This window comes from Motacilla alba, chromosome 2 (genome assembly GCF_015832195.1).
Source record: "Motacilla alba alba isolate MOTALB_02 chromosome 2, Motacilla_alba_V1.0_pri, whole genome shotgun sequence".
Lineage (NCBI taxonomy): Eukaryota > Metazoa > Chordata > Aves > Passeriformes > Motacillidae > Motacilla > Motacilla alba.
This window is the reverse complement of record NC_052017.1, coordinates 111,290,074-111,309,914: the sequence shown is the minus strand read 5'-3', so window position 1 is coordinate 111,309,914 and position 19,841 is coordinate 111,290,074. Positions and strand designations below refer to the sequence as shown.

At 35.6% G+C, this 19,841-nt stretch overlaps 1 protein-coding gene and 1 non-coding gene across 13 annotated transcripts in view; both read right to left on the bottom strand.

The window, feature by feature from the left end:
- SNTG1 (syntrophin gamma 1) overlaps positions 1-19,841 on the bottom strand; it is a 321,662-nt gene that overhangs the window by 6,443 nt on the left and 295,378 nt on the right. For all 12 annotated transcript variants that reach the window (XM_038129566.1, XM_038129568.1, XM_038129565.1 and 9 more), the window contains one exon: positions 8,704-8,814. In XM_038129566.1, coding sequence (XP_037985494.1) covers positions 8,704-8,814 — 111 coding nt within the window. The remainder of the gene's footprint in view (positions 1-8,703; positions 8,815-19,841) is intronic.
- Positions 12,218-12,290, bottom strand: TRNAK-UUU. The gene has a single exon. It is a non-coding gene; the product is annotated as a tRNA-Lys (tRNA).

Genomic DNA, 19,841 nt, shown 5'->3' with positions numbered 1-19,841 from the left:
GGGACTTAGACATTGAAAATGGAACATTCTGTAAATAATTGCTTGGAGGCTAAGATGGACAAATTTCTGGATTAAGTGCCTCATAGAAATATGAGATCCTACTAGCTAAAGGGGGAAGAAAGTGACACTATATAACTTTGATTTTGCTCAGGTTAATGCATATCTGGCACTTTTGCAGGGTAATTTAGATAGAAACTTTATGGCTGTGCTGTAACAGTCTGCACACCTCTCAGCTACTACTATTTAACCAATGTGCCCACAAAAATTAATAATTTTGAGTTCCACATATGTTATGTTTGTTCATCATGTCCCCTCACACTATTAATCAGCTACTAAATCACACTATTAAACAGCTATTTTCTTACCTGATTCTTTAATATATATATTAAAAAGAGAACATATTTTCAAAATATCACACAGTGATAATTTGGATTTCTTATCGGGCCACAAAAGGAACATACTCCATGTTTTAAATTTATTAGGAATATTATAAAAATTCCTTATTTTTCTACTTTAATTTACATTTCTTTATAGCCTGCTCAGCCTGTGATTAGACTACCTGGGACTTTTTTAGATCTCACTAGAGAGAAAATAAATAAAATCTACAGTTTTTTACATATATAAATTGGCTCCTTTATGTCTAATTGACTTTATCTGATCAATTTTTTTAGGTTATTTTCAGTGTGTGTTTTTGAAACTGGTATTTAATCAATAAATATCTGTTGTATTTGAAAGCTATTACTGAGGTACTTCAATACATATAAGTCTAGGGAAAGTAGTACAGATTTTACATTTCTGCTTTGATTCACTGCTCATACGAATTTTTTCATTCCAACATGAAGCCAATAATTGCTATTTGTAGTATATTCTACTTGTCTTTCTGCCTAGCATTAGTATTTCCAGGCTATATAGTGTCAGGGTTTTGCTCTTTTGTTTAGAAGAATATTAAAAATGTTGCAAATTCAACAAAAATTGCTAGATCTCTCAAATGACATCAACCTGCAATTTTCTGCCTCTTGAGGTTTCCTGGAAGACATTGCTTCACAGAATACATGGAGACATTCACAAAGCCCTCATGGGTGAGGGACAACACTGTGAAAGCAGACAGCTGGATGGGCAGAGTGGCCAGTGATGTACTGAATAGGTGCAGCTTTGTTCAGGTCTCCTACAGCCTCAGAAGATATCCTTCAGACATGCTCAGAAACAAACTGATGACATCCCATGAGGTTCTTTAAACTCCCTGATGACCAATTCTCAATAAAGAAGAAAAAAATTATGCAAAGTTTCACAAACCTGTCACTGTGTCTATATAAAAAACTAATCCATTTAGACACATTCTCAGTTTTAAACCCAAAGAGGATGGAAATTTTATCACTATGTAAAAGTGGATTTTTCCTTCCTCAAATTTTAAAATAAGAAAATTTATCATAAATAAGAAAACAATGGTCATTCAAAGATGAGGAAGCAAGGAATTATGGAAGCTATTTCAGAATAACAACTATGAGTCATTGGAATTAAGTTACTTTTCAGTTAACTTCATTTTATTAATTTATTTATGTACCTTTTTAGTTCTATAAAAATATGCCTGAAGCTTAAGATAAGGGAATAAGTATTTATTGGAACCATAAAATATTTTTAATATTTTTAATATTTTTAACATCAATTGCATGTATTATCTGTAGAAAGACTGCAGTTCCCCCTATGTCTCAACAAGATATGCTGCAGTTTGAGAATTGTTTTAGTCAATTAGGTAATGTTGTTACTATCATAATTACAGCTACTGGACACTGAATTTTTACAGTGCATGAGTATAATTATTTCCAAGAGTTATCACAGCTTTCTGCAATAGTAACACATCAGGAGTATCCACTGCTCAATTGACCACCATGGGAAATGGGTGAGGCAACAGAACATCCTCTGAAGTCCCACTTGATAACTGTTATCAATAGTAATGACACAACATGGAAATTACCTTGACTGCAAAGAAGAGCACTGAGAAGTCAGCAAATGCCCGGTTATTATTTGCAATGTAGACGTGCATTTTTAACTGGAAATTAAAGCACCATGAAGCACAGTAGGCTGACTAGTATGTGGCAAATACATGTGGGTCTGATTAATGGCTGCAACTCCGTTCCCAGAAGTCTGATTGATGGGAACAGGACTTTACCAGGAGCAACACTTTTCAGGCAGATTAGCCTAATCACAACAAACCTTAACAAACAGATACGACTCCATGTAGGGCTGCTGACTGAAAAAACATGCCCTTACTTCTGCAGGGAACTTGCCCTTTTAGGTGTTTCCAGGTTTGCACTACTGCCAGCAGACAGAGGGGAACCCACAGGGTCTTGTGCACCCCCAGCCACACTGGTTGTTTCTGTACACACTTTGTCCTCAGCCATACTTTTGTCTGAAAACACTTTCCTCTAGGTAGGGTAGTGTGTACTGCACACATAGTACAGATGAAGTTTCGAGTGAACAAACAGACAAACCCTAAGAAACCTGAGAAAATATGCAGTTAAGCCCTTGAAGTTAATACCAGTAGGAAAGTCACATGCTCTGAATCCTCCAAAAAGGAAAGAAACCCTAATTTAAGCCACATCTATTTTTACATGCACAAGTACACAATTTACTATTATTACAATTTCCACTGTTGCCTGTACAGTTCACCTAAAACCCTACTCTCCCAGGAATATCAGTGTACCCTCTGGTCTTCAAATTGTCTTTCTGAGCTATCTCTTGATTAAACTGCTCTCACCCTACACTGCTGTCATTACATCAGACACCTCCAGATTGTTAATCTGAACATCTGCAGTTCCTGCTGAGGACAATGTAAGTGGGCAAAAAGGCATGTGAGAAAGATGCAGTCCTTGAAAATGTCAGAAATATACTGGAATTCTAGTAGCTTTTCACGAAGGACGTCTCAATTAAAAAGACAGAGAAAGAAAGAGAAAAAAGAGAGTTTTCCAAAAGAAAACAAACCTCAGCAATCTCTTATTACATTGTATTATACATTTTTTATGTAGTATGATATATCTACACAAATGATGCACTTACAAAATCCAACAATTGTGTTTTGAAGTACCCGTGGTATATTTAAAAAAAGTATTCTCTTTCATCAATATATAAACAGCTGATATGAGAAGATATTTGTTCATAAAAAGTGGAGTTACATGGTCTGTCTATATTTGCATAGAATCTGATCTAAAATAGATATTAGACAAATAATCCATGTGCAAGACATGGGGAAACTAAAAACTGAACCACAGAAACCAACACAAGTCAGAAATGTGAATTCAAAAATTCAGTAACTGCAACTGAGCAATCACTCTATAAAAATCTTAAGGCTGTATACTTATAACCCATTTAAAGATGATTCTCAAAATGTGAAGAGCACTATGATGCTCACTGAAAAACCCTCAAGGCTAAGAACAAGGATTAATTTAAAATTGCATTTTGGAGAACAGACTTGAAATGAGCAGAAATGTCAGCCTCGAAAATGATGCAAGCACCCATCAAGTCACCTTGCAATAACAGAAAGTGGGTATTTTGTTCACAGTAATGTGATCAGTAGTCATTCAGTATATTTAGATTAGATTTCTTTACGAGATTAATTTCAAGTACTATTAATTGGCATTAATTAATAATAAGATAGTATTAATTAATAATGAGATTGATGTGAAATCCTTGAATTTAAATTTCTTCCTTAGCTGATACCATATTTGTGCCTTCTTTGGTTTTTCCATGTTCAAATAGAGGAAGACAATTGACTGGACCTTCATCTTGATCAACTTATTTTTGTACCCACTTCAGTTTTGTACTGCTCAGCTTAGGAGTTCAGCCAGTCTGTGAACAAAAGCTCACCTGATGCAGCACAGCGATGTGGCTTTGCCTGAGTTTTTCTGTGAGAACTGCTGTGCTGCAAGTTGGGGGAGGTGAAAGCACAGACTGAAGTGTAGCTTTTGAGTCATACATGTTTTACTAAGCATAGAGAGACCCTCAGTTTCCAGCTTGGTAAAAATTCAATAGTGTAATAAGATGCTGATTTTTATATACATCATTTACTCCTATGTTTGGAGGCATATGTTTATCTCAAAACAGGAACTCTCAAAGATTTAAGGTACTCTTCTGTTTTGTCTGAAAAGTCTACTACTTAGGTTATATTGAAGGTCACACCACTCCGAGTTTATTACAGTCCTTAGATTGTGCATCACCTCCAGAAGCTGCTGTGATACTACTGAGACACTAATGGATCATTAAACTATAGCTAAAGAAACAGGTAAACTGATAAGTAACTAGATAGGAAAGTCTAAGTGAATCTCTTTTGGGCCTTACAGATGTAGAGAAAACTTTGCCCTCCTGTGCTTAGGTTTTTATTAACCTAAGCCAAACAGCTCAGTAAGAACAAATACAGGGACACATTGGCTCCACATCCTGTCAAGGTGACAGGTCTATTTTGCAGCTCTCACTCATAAAAATTTTGTCTCACTGAGCAAAATTGTGCAATATCTCCTGCTGAGTGACAGCTGGGAAATAACCTACAGATTGGAATGTCTAAGGGGTATCGGTGATTAATGCTGCCCTTAAGTGGTTTTCTTGTTAGAAACCACTTAGACCTTGTCTTAGATACCTTTTAAGTAAGGTGTTTGCTTTCAGGCTCCCTGCCATAGACCCACTGGTGTGACCTATGGTAATTATTGTTCAGATTTTTAGACTGAACTGCTTAAATCCATGAGGAAACACTTCTTTTATTCTACATTACATATCTTTATAATAACATAATTTCACTTATAGAGAAGCCAAACAAAAGCATGAGTACAATGTCTCTACAGAAAAAAAAAGACCATATCTGAAATGTTTAAATACCTAAAATTATTTTAAAGCTGAAAAGAACAATACTGGGAAATAAGTTAAACTGTAAGTAAATCCATAGCACATGCCGGATGTCTCAAGGCATGCCATTTTGAATTTTTTAAGTCAGGCATGAAGCACACTATAAAAAATCTTGACAGTATCAAAAGAATCTTAGCTACTCAGTGTCAGTGAAGGACTTTCTTTCACTTAAGAATATAAACTCTGGTGGCAAGTGTTTTTCCCAAAAACAACAACAACAACAAAAAAGCTAACTGATAACCACAAGTACATGGTGCTGGACTTTACTCCAATATACATTTTTCCTAGATTTTTCTAACATTAACATTGGTATCTCAGCATATTCCACCAGAATACAGAGAAGGCGCTGGACAATTATTATGATAGCATGATAAAATTTAAAATGCAGATGCATACTTATTTTTTTCCCAAGAAATGTATATCTACAAGTTGGGATATATTTCTAGAATAATAACAATATTACCTAGGTTTGGAAAAGAGTGTCAAAATTCAATAGATGAGCATTTTGACACTCTTGATTCTGCAGATCATGAATAATTGTTCTAAAGCTAAAGGGTATTATCACAGAGGTTCAACTTGCCGTAATCACACACCGAGGAAAGCATGAGATACACAAAATGTTCTGCATTATAAATGAAGGAAGATAGGAAGAATTTGGTTTTGATAACCCATATTTTTCTGTGAAGCTATTATATAGAATCATATAATCATTTAGGTTGAATGGGACGTTTATTGAGTCCAATGGTTAATTCAGCACTGCCAAGTCCACTACTAAACCATGTCCCCAAGTGCCACATCTACATATCTACACCATCCCTTTGGGGGTGGTAATTCTGCCACTTCCCTGAGCAGCCTTCTCCAATTATTGACAACCCTCCTGGTGAATATATTTTTTCCTAGTATCCAACCTATACCTCCTCTGGTGCAACTTGAGGCCATTTCATTTGTCCAATTGCTTGCTGCTCATGAGAACAGGCTGACCCCACCTGGCTACAATCTCCTTTTAAGCAGTTGTAGAGAGCAATGAGATTCCTCCTGAGCCTCCTTTTCTCCAGCTCCATCAGTTGCTCCTCATTAGACTTGTGTTGCAGACCCTTCACCAGCTCTGTTGCCCTCTTCTGGACTCACTTCACCAGCTTAATGTCTTTCTTTGAGTGAGTGGTCCCAAACTGAACACAGTATTTGTGGTGTCTGGAAAGGTATCTGCTATGCCCTGCTTCCACATTGCTGCTTGGGAACAAGTGAAGAGCCCTAATACATTGGTGCAATGGCTCCTCAATTTTAGGTTTTTATTCTCTGCTGAGTTCTCCTTTCACCACATTCTGATTATTCCCCATGTATTATAACTTGGGGAAAAAAAGAATAAAATCATAAAGAAAATGCTGCAGCAGTGAGTCTCCAGGCCAGCTGCAGAACAGGGCTGCATTTAACAGGTGATGATAGCTGTGGCATGAATATTCATCACAACCTTTAACAGATGTTTTACAACTGATTCTGATTTCAAATGAAGTCTGCATACAGTATTCATGAAATCTGGCATTACAAATATTTCTGAAAATCTGATTAACATTTCTTAATGACTCAACCGTTCCACAAATAGCTATACTTCTGACTCAGGAATGTAAAGCAAGAAAATAGAGGCTAGACTAGTCCACCTCTCTTTATGATTAATAGTGTTTAAATCTATGAAAGGTTTAAAGGATACAGAAGGGGGTTACCCACAAAATTATAAGGTAACCGGCATTGAAAATATATGACCCAAGAACCTTCACATTCATTTTACAGACACATTTATCTACATTTCTTAGACTAAGCAACATACTTAATATGTAAACAAATTGGAATGGATAGAAGTGCTCATTATAAATGCCACAGCACCTTCCAAAGACAACAGAACCAGACATCTTTGCATATAGTTGATATGCTTTGCGCACCAAGGAAATTAATTAAAATAAACAAATTTTTATTTCAAAATTGAGTAATGTGAAAGTTTAAATTTGTAGTAAAGAGCAGCAACCAGAGAACAAGACACCATATTAATAAGCATGCTAGAAGGTTTGTATAACACTCTGACTTCATAAGATGTAACATAGCATTTCTACCGTAATAAAAGTTTGGCAGAATTTTCTAGAATTCAATTTGAGTAGAAATAACAATAGGTACAAAAAAGGCACCAGGATACCTCTAAGGTTTATGTATGTCCAACATACTTATGTATCTCTGAGTGATTTATATGACGGATATCATTTAAAACATGAAAAAAACCCTAATTTTTTCAAAATCAATATTTTACTCTTTGGTTTTATTTTAAATGTAATTCAGCATTAAAAATATGTTCTAGTTTTAACAGTTAAAAAAAAAAAAAGCAAAACCAAAACCCCCAAAATCCCCAAATACTACCACAGTGTGCCATTCTTGGACTCCTATGAATTTTTTGTTAGTGCTCAAATGCTAAAATAATGTGTTAATATGACAGCAGTAGCAGACAGATATTAGAAAAATAACATTCATTCTTTATCTGTACATAGGAGCAGGATAAAAGTTTATAATTACTTTCTTAAGAGAAAATCATCTTCATGACATTAGGTTAAACTCTATTGTCTTCTTAGAGCTGAAAAAAAAGTTCTGTATTACAAAAAATATTTCTGAAGGAAATCAGAAATAAGAAAATATTTATCTTTGAGATGCAGCAGAACATGAAGGTATCAAAACCATGTTCCCCACATTTTATCGCTGTTGATTTAATGGGAACTCTTACATACCTTTATTTTACTGAGTAAAACACTCAAAATCAAGTAAATAGCTGCTGGGTAGAAAATAGCATGAAGCATAAAGAGACATGAAGAAAGATGCTTAATGTAGCTACTGGCATTTAAACACATAACTATCCCCAAAACAATGCATTTTTTTCTTTACATATTTTGTAATAGTCTACATATTTAGCACTTGCAGACAATTTTTTAAACTATTTCCTTTTTCTCATGTTTTCTTCTAACAGTTCTAACTGTTTTGTTATCACGTTCATTCAGCAATTTTGTCTGCAATGTGGTCAGGACAAACAGTATAGTAAATGCTTTAAAAGCAAACCTTAGACATCAACAAGAAAATAGTCTTTAGGTTTACACTAAAATTTGGATTCTAGTCAAAAAAGAACTTTGACCCAGACTCTAAGGCAGTTACAACCACAGACCTTGGGAAGATCGCTTCTCACACACATTGGGACAGTAAATGGCCGTATTCTCAAAAGACATACATTGAAGTAAACTTAAATCTCTCACAGCTACTGTTTTCATGAATTAACTTTTGAATCAAAAGCACAACTGGAAATACAACTTTTCTTATTTTGCATTAGACACCGACACTTCAGTCTTGTTGGGAAATACGTATTTAAACCACACTTTTTTTTCCTCTGAGAAATAAAAAGAGATTTTCAACCTTTGCTGAGTTTTGTTCCCAGGTTGACTTAAGGATATATTTTTCCATCATTTCTTCAATTATAGGCAATAAACAAGGTATTCAAGCTCTCAGATAGCTTTATCACAATAACAAATAGGAGAGTTGGAAAACATGCCTAAACCCATATGTACTATACGTCCCGAATTTTATTATTTTAAAATCAAATTACACCTTTCAAAAGACTTCTAACTAGATAAAAGCAATTTGTTCCGTTTTCTTCAATTTCATCGGTTTTCTTTGCGTTTTTTGTGCATTAATCTAATATTTCCAAGTAACTTAGTTTACTATACTTCCCCAGTCCCCTAGATGCTTTGAAAATTGTATATTGCCTTTATACAAACAATGTATTATTTTTACCTTTGCTTCAATTTGTTTAGTATCTTGGTTTTGGAACAAAAATTTGATTTTGCTCTTCCCATCATCTGAAGAACCTTTGAGCTGGGAAAACTTGTACCTCCAAAGTACAGCCTAAAGGGAAAAAAAAAATACAAAAAATCATACACAAGTAAGTCAATGTAGTTATCACTGAAAATTGTATTAGAAATTGCTGATCTCCTTCCAAGGAAAGTTTTAACACCTTGATGGTACATAATTAAATAAATGTAGTGTTCTGTGGTCAGATGTTCCTTTAATCTTATAGATATATTATACTTTGGCATTGCTTGAATAATACCTGTCAGACTACATGTGTGAAATTTACTCTGAAACTCCTTTATCTATATTTAATATTTAAACAAAAGAGAGAAGGATTTTTTCCACTGATGATCTTTGGATTTGCTACTCTATCTGAAGTGTTGATCTGACATATAAGACCCCTGCTTCCATACTAAAAAAAAATCTAGTATTAACATAAAGGCCTATCATAGTAAAAACAAAAAACTATTTTTAAAGGATAAAATAACAAAAGAAATTTATTAAAGAGAACATATTTTGAGTTTATTTATGAGAGCTCTAGTGAGGAATTTGAGCAAATCATTAATTCTAACTGTATCAGTGGCCTTTCAATTAATTATATTATGAATTGCATTTTATCTTGTTGAAAAAGACATAAAATAAATATAAAATTAATAAAATTTACAGATTTCTAGCAAAACATCTTTTTAAAATTGTATCTAGTGTGGATTTATGAAGAAAAAACAATTTTAAACTATGTTGCTTAAAAATGGAAAAGATCTATTTTTGTTGTCTTTTCAACCTCATTTAAAGATATCCCACACCATACAGATAGTTGGGATTTTTGAAATGTTTCATTGTGATTCCAGTAGTATTTCACATAATTAGGAGGTCATCATGACTTACATTGTGCTACTACTTTGACAAACAATAATTTCACAGGCATCTGACAACACAGAAACTTAAGGCAACCCTTTTATATATAAGAGTTGGTATAAGGGTTTGTAAATTACTCCCTCTCAGTGGTGTAGGACGACACTTCCATCTGTGCCCTTAGTCTTTATCTATGAATGGTTTACTATCTACTGGGAATTAAACAGAACATGGTCAAATTTTAAACTGTCCTAAAATTATGCAGGTCCCTTTGTTTCTGGATGTGTTGGTCTCTTTATGACTGGCAAAAATCTCTACCCTGGACCAAGCTGAATAAAGTTTGTTGTGTTTGTCTTAGCAACCTAACGAGAAAAGAAACCACATGGACAGCATCTTAACTGTGCACCATACACAAAGCAAGTGCTAGAATTTTTCTCCACAATTGTCTCTATATAGTTGCCCCTTCCAGATTAAAAGAAAGAATCCTAGTCTCAGCACCACTTTCATTCTCTGCGTGTATGTGACTGGTGAGCTCCCATCTGCCATAAACAGAGTTAAGGACATTCTGTTTCACATAAACTACAGGAATTTGGCAGTTTATGTGAAAATATATCCTATTTGTTTCAAATGTTGTCCTGTGAGCCCACCAATCTGTGCTATAGAAAACAGAATAGCTTCCTTCATTTCTGTGTGTGAAATTCCTTTGACGTTGTTTGATCAAAGATGTTTATTTATATTGTACAAATAGTGAGGTAAAAAAAAAATAAACTACTAAGCAAAACAATCCAGTACATAACATCATTCAGCTGGCTATATTCCTACCTGCTTTGTAAATTCCTTTTTATTTTACAGATCTATGAAATCTTGTCAGAAGATCAAGACCATTGCCTTCCTGCAGGGATAGCAAATCTACTTAAATATGTCATTTCCTGGATGAGAAATGTAAAGGGCACTGATTGTCTCTTTATCTCAGGAGAAAACAATCAAAGCAATGAGCTATCATCTTTCTCTTCTCTGATGATATATGGAGAGGCCAGGAGAGAGATGCAGCTTTAACAAGGACCCTTAGATGTGCAGGCAAAATCCCAGGGTACCTGGCCTTATTCCCAGTCAGATTAAGTTTGAATGAAGATGAAGGATGTATAGAACTGAGGTGCGTTGACATTTCCATGCTTTGCCATGTACTTCATTCCCATTCAGAGGAAAGAGAATGACAGTCACACCAAACCACAGGCACAACTCAGGAACACACTTCAATTTATGCAGAACATTAGTTTTGGAGAATACTACTTAGCAGGGGCTCTTACTTAATAACACTGCAAAATCAGGTCTATAGTGTGGAGAGAACTAATCCCAACAAAACTGCACTTCAACATCAAGATATTAAAACAAGCTCCTAGAACTCAGTCTCTGCAGAGACAATAAAATACTCTTCATCTAAAGTGTAAGGAGTACACTTTATGTACTGACAATGGATTAAATGATTCCCACATGAAAGAATTATCTGCTCCTTTTGAGTGATCTTCAACAAATAGCACACACTTTCCCTCAGAGTTGTCCACATGAGGGATGGTTCATTTGCAAAAAAATAAGAACAGGGAAATGTTGTGAGCTTTAAGTCACCAAGTCATGAATACAAAGTATTTCAAGCAAGTCACCGAGGCTATTTCTTTTTCTAGAGAATCTCTCAATAAAAAATCCTACATCCTGGTTTAAAATGGCAAGAACTGGTTCATTAGGATAGAGTCTGGATGTATGTTTACTTCAATATACTATGCTGCATTAAAAGGGCAATAGATAGCTTAAACAACTTAAACTAGAACTTGAAATTCTAGACAGCAAAAGTTGAGTAAATTAGTTAATTATATGCCCAGTAAGACCCATTTAAATCCTTTCTCCTACCAAAGAGGCAGAAGTACTGCCCTGTGTAGCCAGAACTGCACATTTTGCATGTGTAGCACATCTATAAGGGATACACAATGCTGTGACTGCAGTCACATTGCTTAAAATAAAGTATCTTGGGGATCACTGGATTAATTTTTCTGGTCGCGTATGTTGTGAGTGTGGTTCTTCTTTTCATTTTCATTGCTGCAAAATGCTTAAGCAGTGGATATGGACCAGACCTATCATTTTTCAATGACTACTTTATAGTGCCACAGTAAGAAAAGAGACACCAGACTCACTCACCTGAGCACCAGTTTCACAGAGATGTGAAGCTACAGCAGTGACATTAACACAGGAGAGAGAGAGTTTAATGTGTTATCTTTCATGATCCTATGGGCTGACTTCAGTGTTACAGGGTTCACTGTGGTTACTTAAAGGACATCGCTGCAGAATATTTCACACAGCCTCTCTCCTCTCATCTTTTCCTGGTCTACCAAATGCCTGCTGCATGCCCTAGCCGAGCCTAGCAAGCCCAAGAGCTGAAATCTCTAATGAGTTGACAATCACTAAAGCTGAATATCACTAAAGGCTTGCTAAGGTGTAGGCTGGAGGCGCTGCTAGAGCTCGAGAGGAATGGCTCTCCTTAGAGCTGAGCTATCTATCCAGCTTTGATGCAGCTACTTGGGTACACCCCATAGCCCAGCGGCAGCATTAAATTTGGCGCCCAAACAGGGACCTGAACCCTGGACCCTCAGGTTAAAAGTCTGATGCTCTACCGACTGAGCTAGCCGGGCAGAAACAGGGGGTTATATAGGGCAAGAGGGGATCAAGAATTGTCCAATGGTAAGGGTTAAAGGAAAGTGACCTATAGCCTTACAGAGAGATAAGCAAGACTCCGAGAGTGGGAGAGAGGGGTTCCTAATGTCCAGTCATCATGACTCAGCATTTTGCCTGTCTTAGGCCTCTGAAGGCCACGGCAGGTTTGCAGGGCCTGCGCCTGCTACAGTTATTCTTCCAAAATCTATTTTTAAAGGCTAATTCTCCTGCATTAGGTATAGCTATCCTTGGGAATTCTGATCTACACCACTGTCACAGTCATTATTTTTTAATGTTTTTGAAAATCAGAGTTTCTTGGAACCATTTGTTGAATGATTGCTTCAGAAAGTTAACATAGGCTGTTCTAATTTTGTATAAATATATTTATGTATATATATTGACTTTAAACCAACAAGTACACTTGTAAAACATGCTGGCTTTTTTGAAAATTGTCGAACACCTAAATGTGTATCACATAAATTTTTTCTAAATTAGTTTTCAGGAATTATGAACTATAAGCAGAAGTACTTACTGATTTGAAGGTGCAGTGTTACTGAGCTCAACACTTACAGGGCTACTTTTAGCTGACAAAAACAGCCTGCTCTCTTCAAGTAGTTCCCTCAGTAACTGTGCATAACCTGCATCACTGAGAACATTTTACAGGTCTATATACAGCATTTATAGGAAGCAATAAATTTTTGTTTGCCCTAAAACAGATTTGACAGGTGGACCGGATGCCAATTCCTTTTAAAGCACAAATTGCTACTAAATTAAAAAAGATTCTCTTGTAGACAGTGGGATCAGCTACTCTTGAGGATCCTGACACACCTTCCAAGTCAAGGCACACAACATTATGATGCCTTGATGGAAAATGAAGAGAAGAACTCAGTATGCACTATTTATTGCTTCTCAATGAATGAGAGAAAAGTGAACTCTCATTTAATGAGGTAGAATTTAGGAACAACAGCAAGCAGTCCAATTCAGCCAGTGGGGACCAATGCATACACTGAAAATACCACCAGTGCCACAATTTGCACAGTCCCAGTGTGGCCACAGAAAATCTGACATAATTAATCCATGTCTTGAAAAATGCACTGTAAGAATACAATCTCTTTGAACAAATACAGTATGTATCATGCATAAAATTGAAAACAACCAATAAGATATAAATCCTTTTTCCAATTATTATTCATATATTGCTTAGGCTGCCTTTTGCATTTTACACCATTTAAGAAAATTAACTTCAAAGAATACCAGAATGCAATGCAAACAAATAAACTGTGCAGACAAGCTGACAAATTAGATTTAAGACTCCTCTTGAGATGTTATTAAATTATTGTAATAACAAATCATCAAAAAGCAAAATCCTGTATTCACTGAATTAGCAGGATTTTTTTTCCTGTGACGTATCTGGGACCAAGATTCTTCACCAATACTTTTTAATGAGAAATATTTTATTTATAAGTAATCATCTAGGACTCATTTAAGCTAGTCTTTGCAAACAAATTACTGCCTATTATCTTCTGCTAGTATTATTCTACTATAATTTAAAAGGATGCTCTCTGCCTGCATATTTTTATTTTATAGTTGGTACTTAAATGTAATATATAAATGACACATGGAAGAAAAGCTATTGACTTGTCTATACCTGTAATGCAGCCATAAAAATTAAGAGAAATATTATTGTTTCTATTCTTAGCCCTACTGCTAGATCTAGAACACATATTCTTAAAGGTACCCTAGAAAATACTTTCACATTCATATTATATGTCAGTTTGCTACTCATTCCCAGAATCTTGGACTAATCCACATACAATTTTGGTGAGATAACATCAAACAAAATCACTTTCCATCTAGGTAATGACATCAGAAATGGGGAAATACACAATAACTATGACTGTGTTTGTTTGGGCTATGACTAGGAGTATTCATCAGAGTTTTTGTTTCATTTTGGGTCAAGGAGTTTGTTCTAATCCTAAATAAAGATCAGATTATCAAACAAATACAGAATAAATGGGTGACTGTATTTTTACTTACCATGCTCTAAGGAATACTCATAGGAATGTGAATGTCTGACTAGTCCATGGCTCTGGGATAGATATATAATTTAGGATACAGAGGGCATTAAGCATTGCAGCTAGGAAAGAAAATGTGTATTGTGTCAACATAAGAATCTCCAACCAGAACAGATTTAATTTGTGTCCTGTGGATTCAGTGAACTACCTTTAATTTATTATTTAACAGTTTTGTCTCTTCTGTGTCAAATTATCCACTGTGGACCAGCTCTTTTCTTGCAGAAAGACTTTTTACACTTTATAAACTTGAGCAATAGTGTTTGCACCACATACTACAGTGGCATCATTTCACCTGCCGTGAAACCACATGAGGAGCAGCTGAGTCCACTTGGAGAAGAGGAAACTAAGAGAAGATCTCATCATAGTCTTCAACTTCCTTGTGAGAGAAAGAGGAGTGGCAGGCACTGATCTCTTCTATGTGGTGACCAGTGATAGGGCCTGAGGGAATGGCCTGAAGTTGTGTCAGAGGAGGTTTAGGTTGGATATCAGGAAAAGGATTTTTACCCAGAAGGTGGTTGGGTACTGGAACAGACTCCCCAGGGAAGTGGTCACAGCACCAAGCCTGACAGAGCTCAAGTTGTGCAGTACTCTCAAGCACAGAGTGTGATTCTTGGGGCTGTACCATGCAGGACCAGGAGCTGGACTTTGATGATTCTTATGTGTCCCTTCCAACTCAGGATATCCTATGATTTTATGAAGTCTGTCTCGTCTACATACATGACCTATGGAAATCATAAGCATAATGCCATTTCATTGGCATGAATCACATAGGTTTTATTATATAATAGCAAGAGAAGTTTGGTCTTCAGTAGGATGCTTGGAAAAAACCTAAGTCTGTGTCCTAGGTTGACTATATGATGCTTTTATCCCCAGTCATCTTGTTCTGTTTATGCTGAATAATAAGTACCTTTAGGACTTGTTCCAGAGAGTGAAGGGGAGAGAGAAGAAGCACGCAGTTTGTTTTCACACACTGCTCTCACTCCTCCACATTCCTGCTCCTGGACTGTGTTGTCTGCGGATAGACAGACAGCGGGACAGAGCCCTCCTTTGTTTTAGTTAGTTTTAGCTAGCTGAGGCAAAGAAGTTCTCTGGACTGTGGTTTTTCCTTTTCTTTGGAGCTGTTTAAACCTGCTCTGGACTGAACACCCAGCAGAGCACTGGCAGCTCGCACCTGTGGCCCACCGGGCCGGGCCTGGGACATGCCATTTCCAGCACATGAGGGACTGATAAGAGACCGAGTGAGCCAAGCTGCAACCGGGGGAGGGGACTTTTCGGAGTTTGTCATGTCTTTTGTAGCAGTAAGAGGTTTTAGTTTTTAGTATTGTTTAGATTTTACTGTTTTATTGTTTAATAAACAGGGTTTTTTCTACTTTTCTCCAAGGAGGTATTTTCTCCCCAGCTGGTTTGGGGGGAGGGGCCAATTGAATCTGCTTTTCTAGAGAAGCCCCTTTTGCGGTTCTGTCCCAAATTTGCCCTGAACCAGGACAGTCTGTCAGTGTTTTATATTGATTAGACAGCTACATCCCAGATCACCTCTAAATGGTGGAGTAAACAAACCATCTTTATTAAGGAAAGGATGTCAGAGGTCACTTCAAGTTCTACTTTCATCAAATTCCTTTGTTGTCTTTTCCATCACCCCTTTAAAAATCTATAGCTGTTTGCAACACTCTCTCCTTTTTTCTTGATACTCTGACAGTTTGGATTATTCTTCTTTTAAGATTTTTAAGGCAATTTTAAAATTTGTGATATATGTTACACAATTACGCTAAACTTCAATGGGCACTTTTAAAGCTAATGTTGTTTGTTGTCTAACTAAAATACATGATACTCCTACAAGTCAAACTAAATCAAGAGCTTAAGACCTCCAGGTCCTTGTTTCTAACAATAAAAGTAATTGAGTCTTCAGGCACCTGGGATACACCTTAATTTGTCTGTTTGTCTCATAGCTAATTGAGAAAGATTTCATTCTTGCCAAGTGACACTTTGTCCAGAGTTACAGCAGCGGTAGGGAACTGAGTAGGATTAAGATCTTGTTCGTGCTCAGTTCTACTGTGTTACTGATCTCTGGAGAGTGTCTCACTGCAAAAGAATTATGGTCCAAGGCAATTTCCTTTGTCAGCTGCTGCAGCTTTATAACTGTAAAGGGAAAGACAGGGGAGGACACAGAGGATAAAGAACAAAAATGAGACAAAGGAAAAAAGCATGAAAGTCAGCCTTTATAACTGTTCTTGTCCATTACTGAAATTACATAAAATGCTGAAAGACTTCAGTGTATTTCCTTAGTGCTGATGGACAACCTACCAGAATTTGTTTTTAGCCACAGAACATAAAACTGTATGAAGCATGCTGATGGCTTATATTAAAGTTATAGTAGCTATTTGTTGAACATTTAAACCTTGAAGCATGGAATAAATATTTTTTCACAAGAGTTACATCATTAAATCTCCATCTTCCAGTGAGCCTGGCTTCTTTCTCCCTTCCCTACTACTGAAATTTGAATATCAAGAAGGTTTTTATATGCTGTTTTATTTCAATATGCTGTACATGTATTAGTTTCATGAAGAGACAGACAAGGTATATATCCCTAGGAAAAATGGGATATTGTTCCTAAAGAAATTAAGAGAAATACTGATCTGTGTGATTTAGAAGGCTTTTGGTATGGAAACCAAATTAAAGATATTTGCAATGCCACTTATTGTTCACGGTATATTCTTTTTTTTTTGGTGAAGGTTTCTGCAAGAGAACACAAGACAGGTACACTGAGGTTTGTTGATAGGTACCTTGTGGGCCATTATGGAGCCTTTTCTTACTTTGTTCTAGCACCGCCATATAATTCAGCAGCACCTTAATTTATTTTCAATCCTACAAGGGATACTTTTTTTCTCTTCTGACAAATATATATTTTTGACTGCTGTTTTAATGAGCAGTAAATATGATGGACTACAGACACAGCACTTTGCTCAGGTAGGTATATGGCAATGTATATTCACAAAAACACACACATATATTATTAGTAGAATTGATGATGCAAATATGCACATTATAAAAAACAATTTAAATGAATATGTCACTAAGCTAGAAATATATATAATATACATATTTCCATGTATATACGTCCATATATTTTTTATGGAAGCACATTAAGAATCAGTTACTGAATGGCACTTGAGTAAGTAGTTTTATGGATTGGATCACTTTCAGAATAGTAGTTAGATTAACTTCTGATAGTACTTAGATTAACTTCTGTACAGGTCTTGTTATTCTGTTTAATCAATCAGTCTCCATACTTAATTCTTAAAGTAGCTATTGTGGCTGCAAATCTTATTTATAAATGTTCATCATAGTATCCATGTACATCCATACCTAACAGAAATTGCCCATGAGAGAGTTAAATTGTTCATTAAAATATTGATGTCTATATATTAGCTAATGTTAGACAAATTTAGGACATGAGTGCTGAGATGTAGTTGGGCAGGACTTGAGAAAAATGTTTTCTCCAGTAACCATTCATACACAATACTGCAAAAATGACCTAGGATAAAATTTGGTATGTAACTTCTAAGAACTGCCACAGAATCTTTTGCATCTTTTCAGAATTTTCATATTTTAAACCAAATAAACAAACCATTTAGCATGTGGAACATCTCTAATGAAAAATTACTTCTGGAGTAGATGCTGTATACTAAGGCACCTTGCAGTGCAAGGAGTAACTAAGCAGAATCCAGAAAATGTGATTAAGACAGAAAAGAAAATAAAATATCTAAAGGGTGTTCACAAAGATTAGCTAAATTCACTGTTCACAGAATACCAGCAATGAAGAAAGAGGAAAGTTCAGTGAGGGGATTCTATTTGACATTCTGTATTTCAACTAAAGCAAATAAAATTGGTTAAAGCTGGTGGGCATTTTTTGGAAGTCCCCAGTGGAAGAGATGCCTTGAGGAAACTCCCTATTGATTAGAATTACATTCCTGTGTATGCCAACACAGGAAGCAGATGGCTTTTTTACTCCAGGTTTATAACTACCACAAATTAAGGAGTACATCAGGAAAATAATCATAATCAAACACGTGCCAGTGTTGGTTTGGGCTATGTGTCACAGTTTGTTTTCAAACCATACATTGCTAATAAAAGATGACATTTTGCACTGGTGCTTTGGCTCTGAAAAGTGCTACAGAAGAACAAGGGCATAAATATACTTGTCATTACTTTTCGAGGTGCAACGAGAAAAATTACTTTGTGGCCAAAATTCTATTTGGTAGAATTTTTACCTGAATTGAGAAGCAATTTTCTGAAATGTTGACGTAATCAGATTCAACCAGGTAGTCTTAAAAGCTGTTCATTCTCCTTTCAGGAAATTACAATGGCTTTTTATAAAGCATCATACGAAAATACTCCAAATGACAAACTACTGTTGACTCTATGAGTTATCAGTCAGAAAATGAATACGAGAAAGCAGAGAAATATGCAGCAGAAACAGCTATGATTTATGCCAGTGCTGGTATAATCACATCACAGAACAGATTTTTTCTGAATAACTCAGTTTAATACTTTGTGTACTCATATTTATTATAGGTCTGTGCAGACACAGAAACAATGTTTTTATCTAATTATGATGTTTAACTTGAAATACATTTAGCACAGACGACAGTTTTTAACCACTAATTTCAATTTACATAGTTAAGTATTATTTAAGGATTAAATTACAGCAAACAAGAAAACAAACCTACACAGGGTTGTAAGGTTTTTTGTCTGGAAATCATAAATGAGATGGCTTAATGAGAGCCATTATCCCCTACACACTTGTTCATGAAGACTGGGGGTGAGTTTGGGGTTTAGAAAATTTGTGAAATTTTGAATGCAATTTGTAAGGGCATGTAGGAAAAAATCTATTCACTTACTTGAAATGGGAGAGGAAGAAAGAATTTAAATATTGTTGCACTGCTTAAATAACTGGAACATGTGAATAAATGAATAATGTTTAAAATAATGAGTTAAAGAACTTGGCTTTCTTCATTTCAGTTTATTAGTAATTATGTGCTTATAAAGACAATTCACACTCAATTCATTAGTAATTAAGAAAGAAAACTTAAAATACCATAACCACAAAACTGAAATTGCCTGAAGATTTACTGAAGATTCCACTGCAACAAAATATTAGACAGGACTTCTCAGAAACTATTTTGTTTCCAAAACATGAAAATGTCATAAATAAATAAGAATTTAAAAAAATTAATGATATTCAGCAGATTTACCCTCAAGGTACCTTGTCCAAGACCTTGTGTGAATTAATTAAAATATCTTGCATCTGCAGGGTTATTCTCTGAGCTTTTCTGAGAGAAATACAGAATGAAAGTTCAATCTGACACTGAATTCTGAAATATGGCTTTAAGTTAATCTTTACCCAAAAAGGAGTGGTTGAATTTGGTATGAGCAGCAGCAAAAAAACCAGAAGAG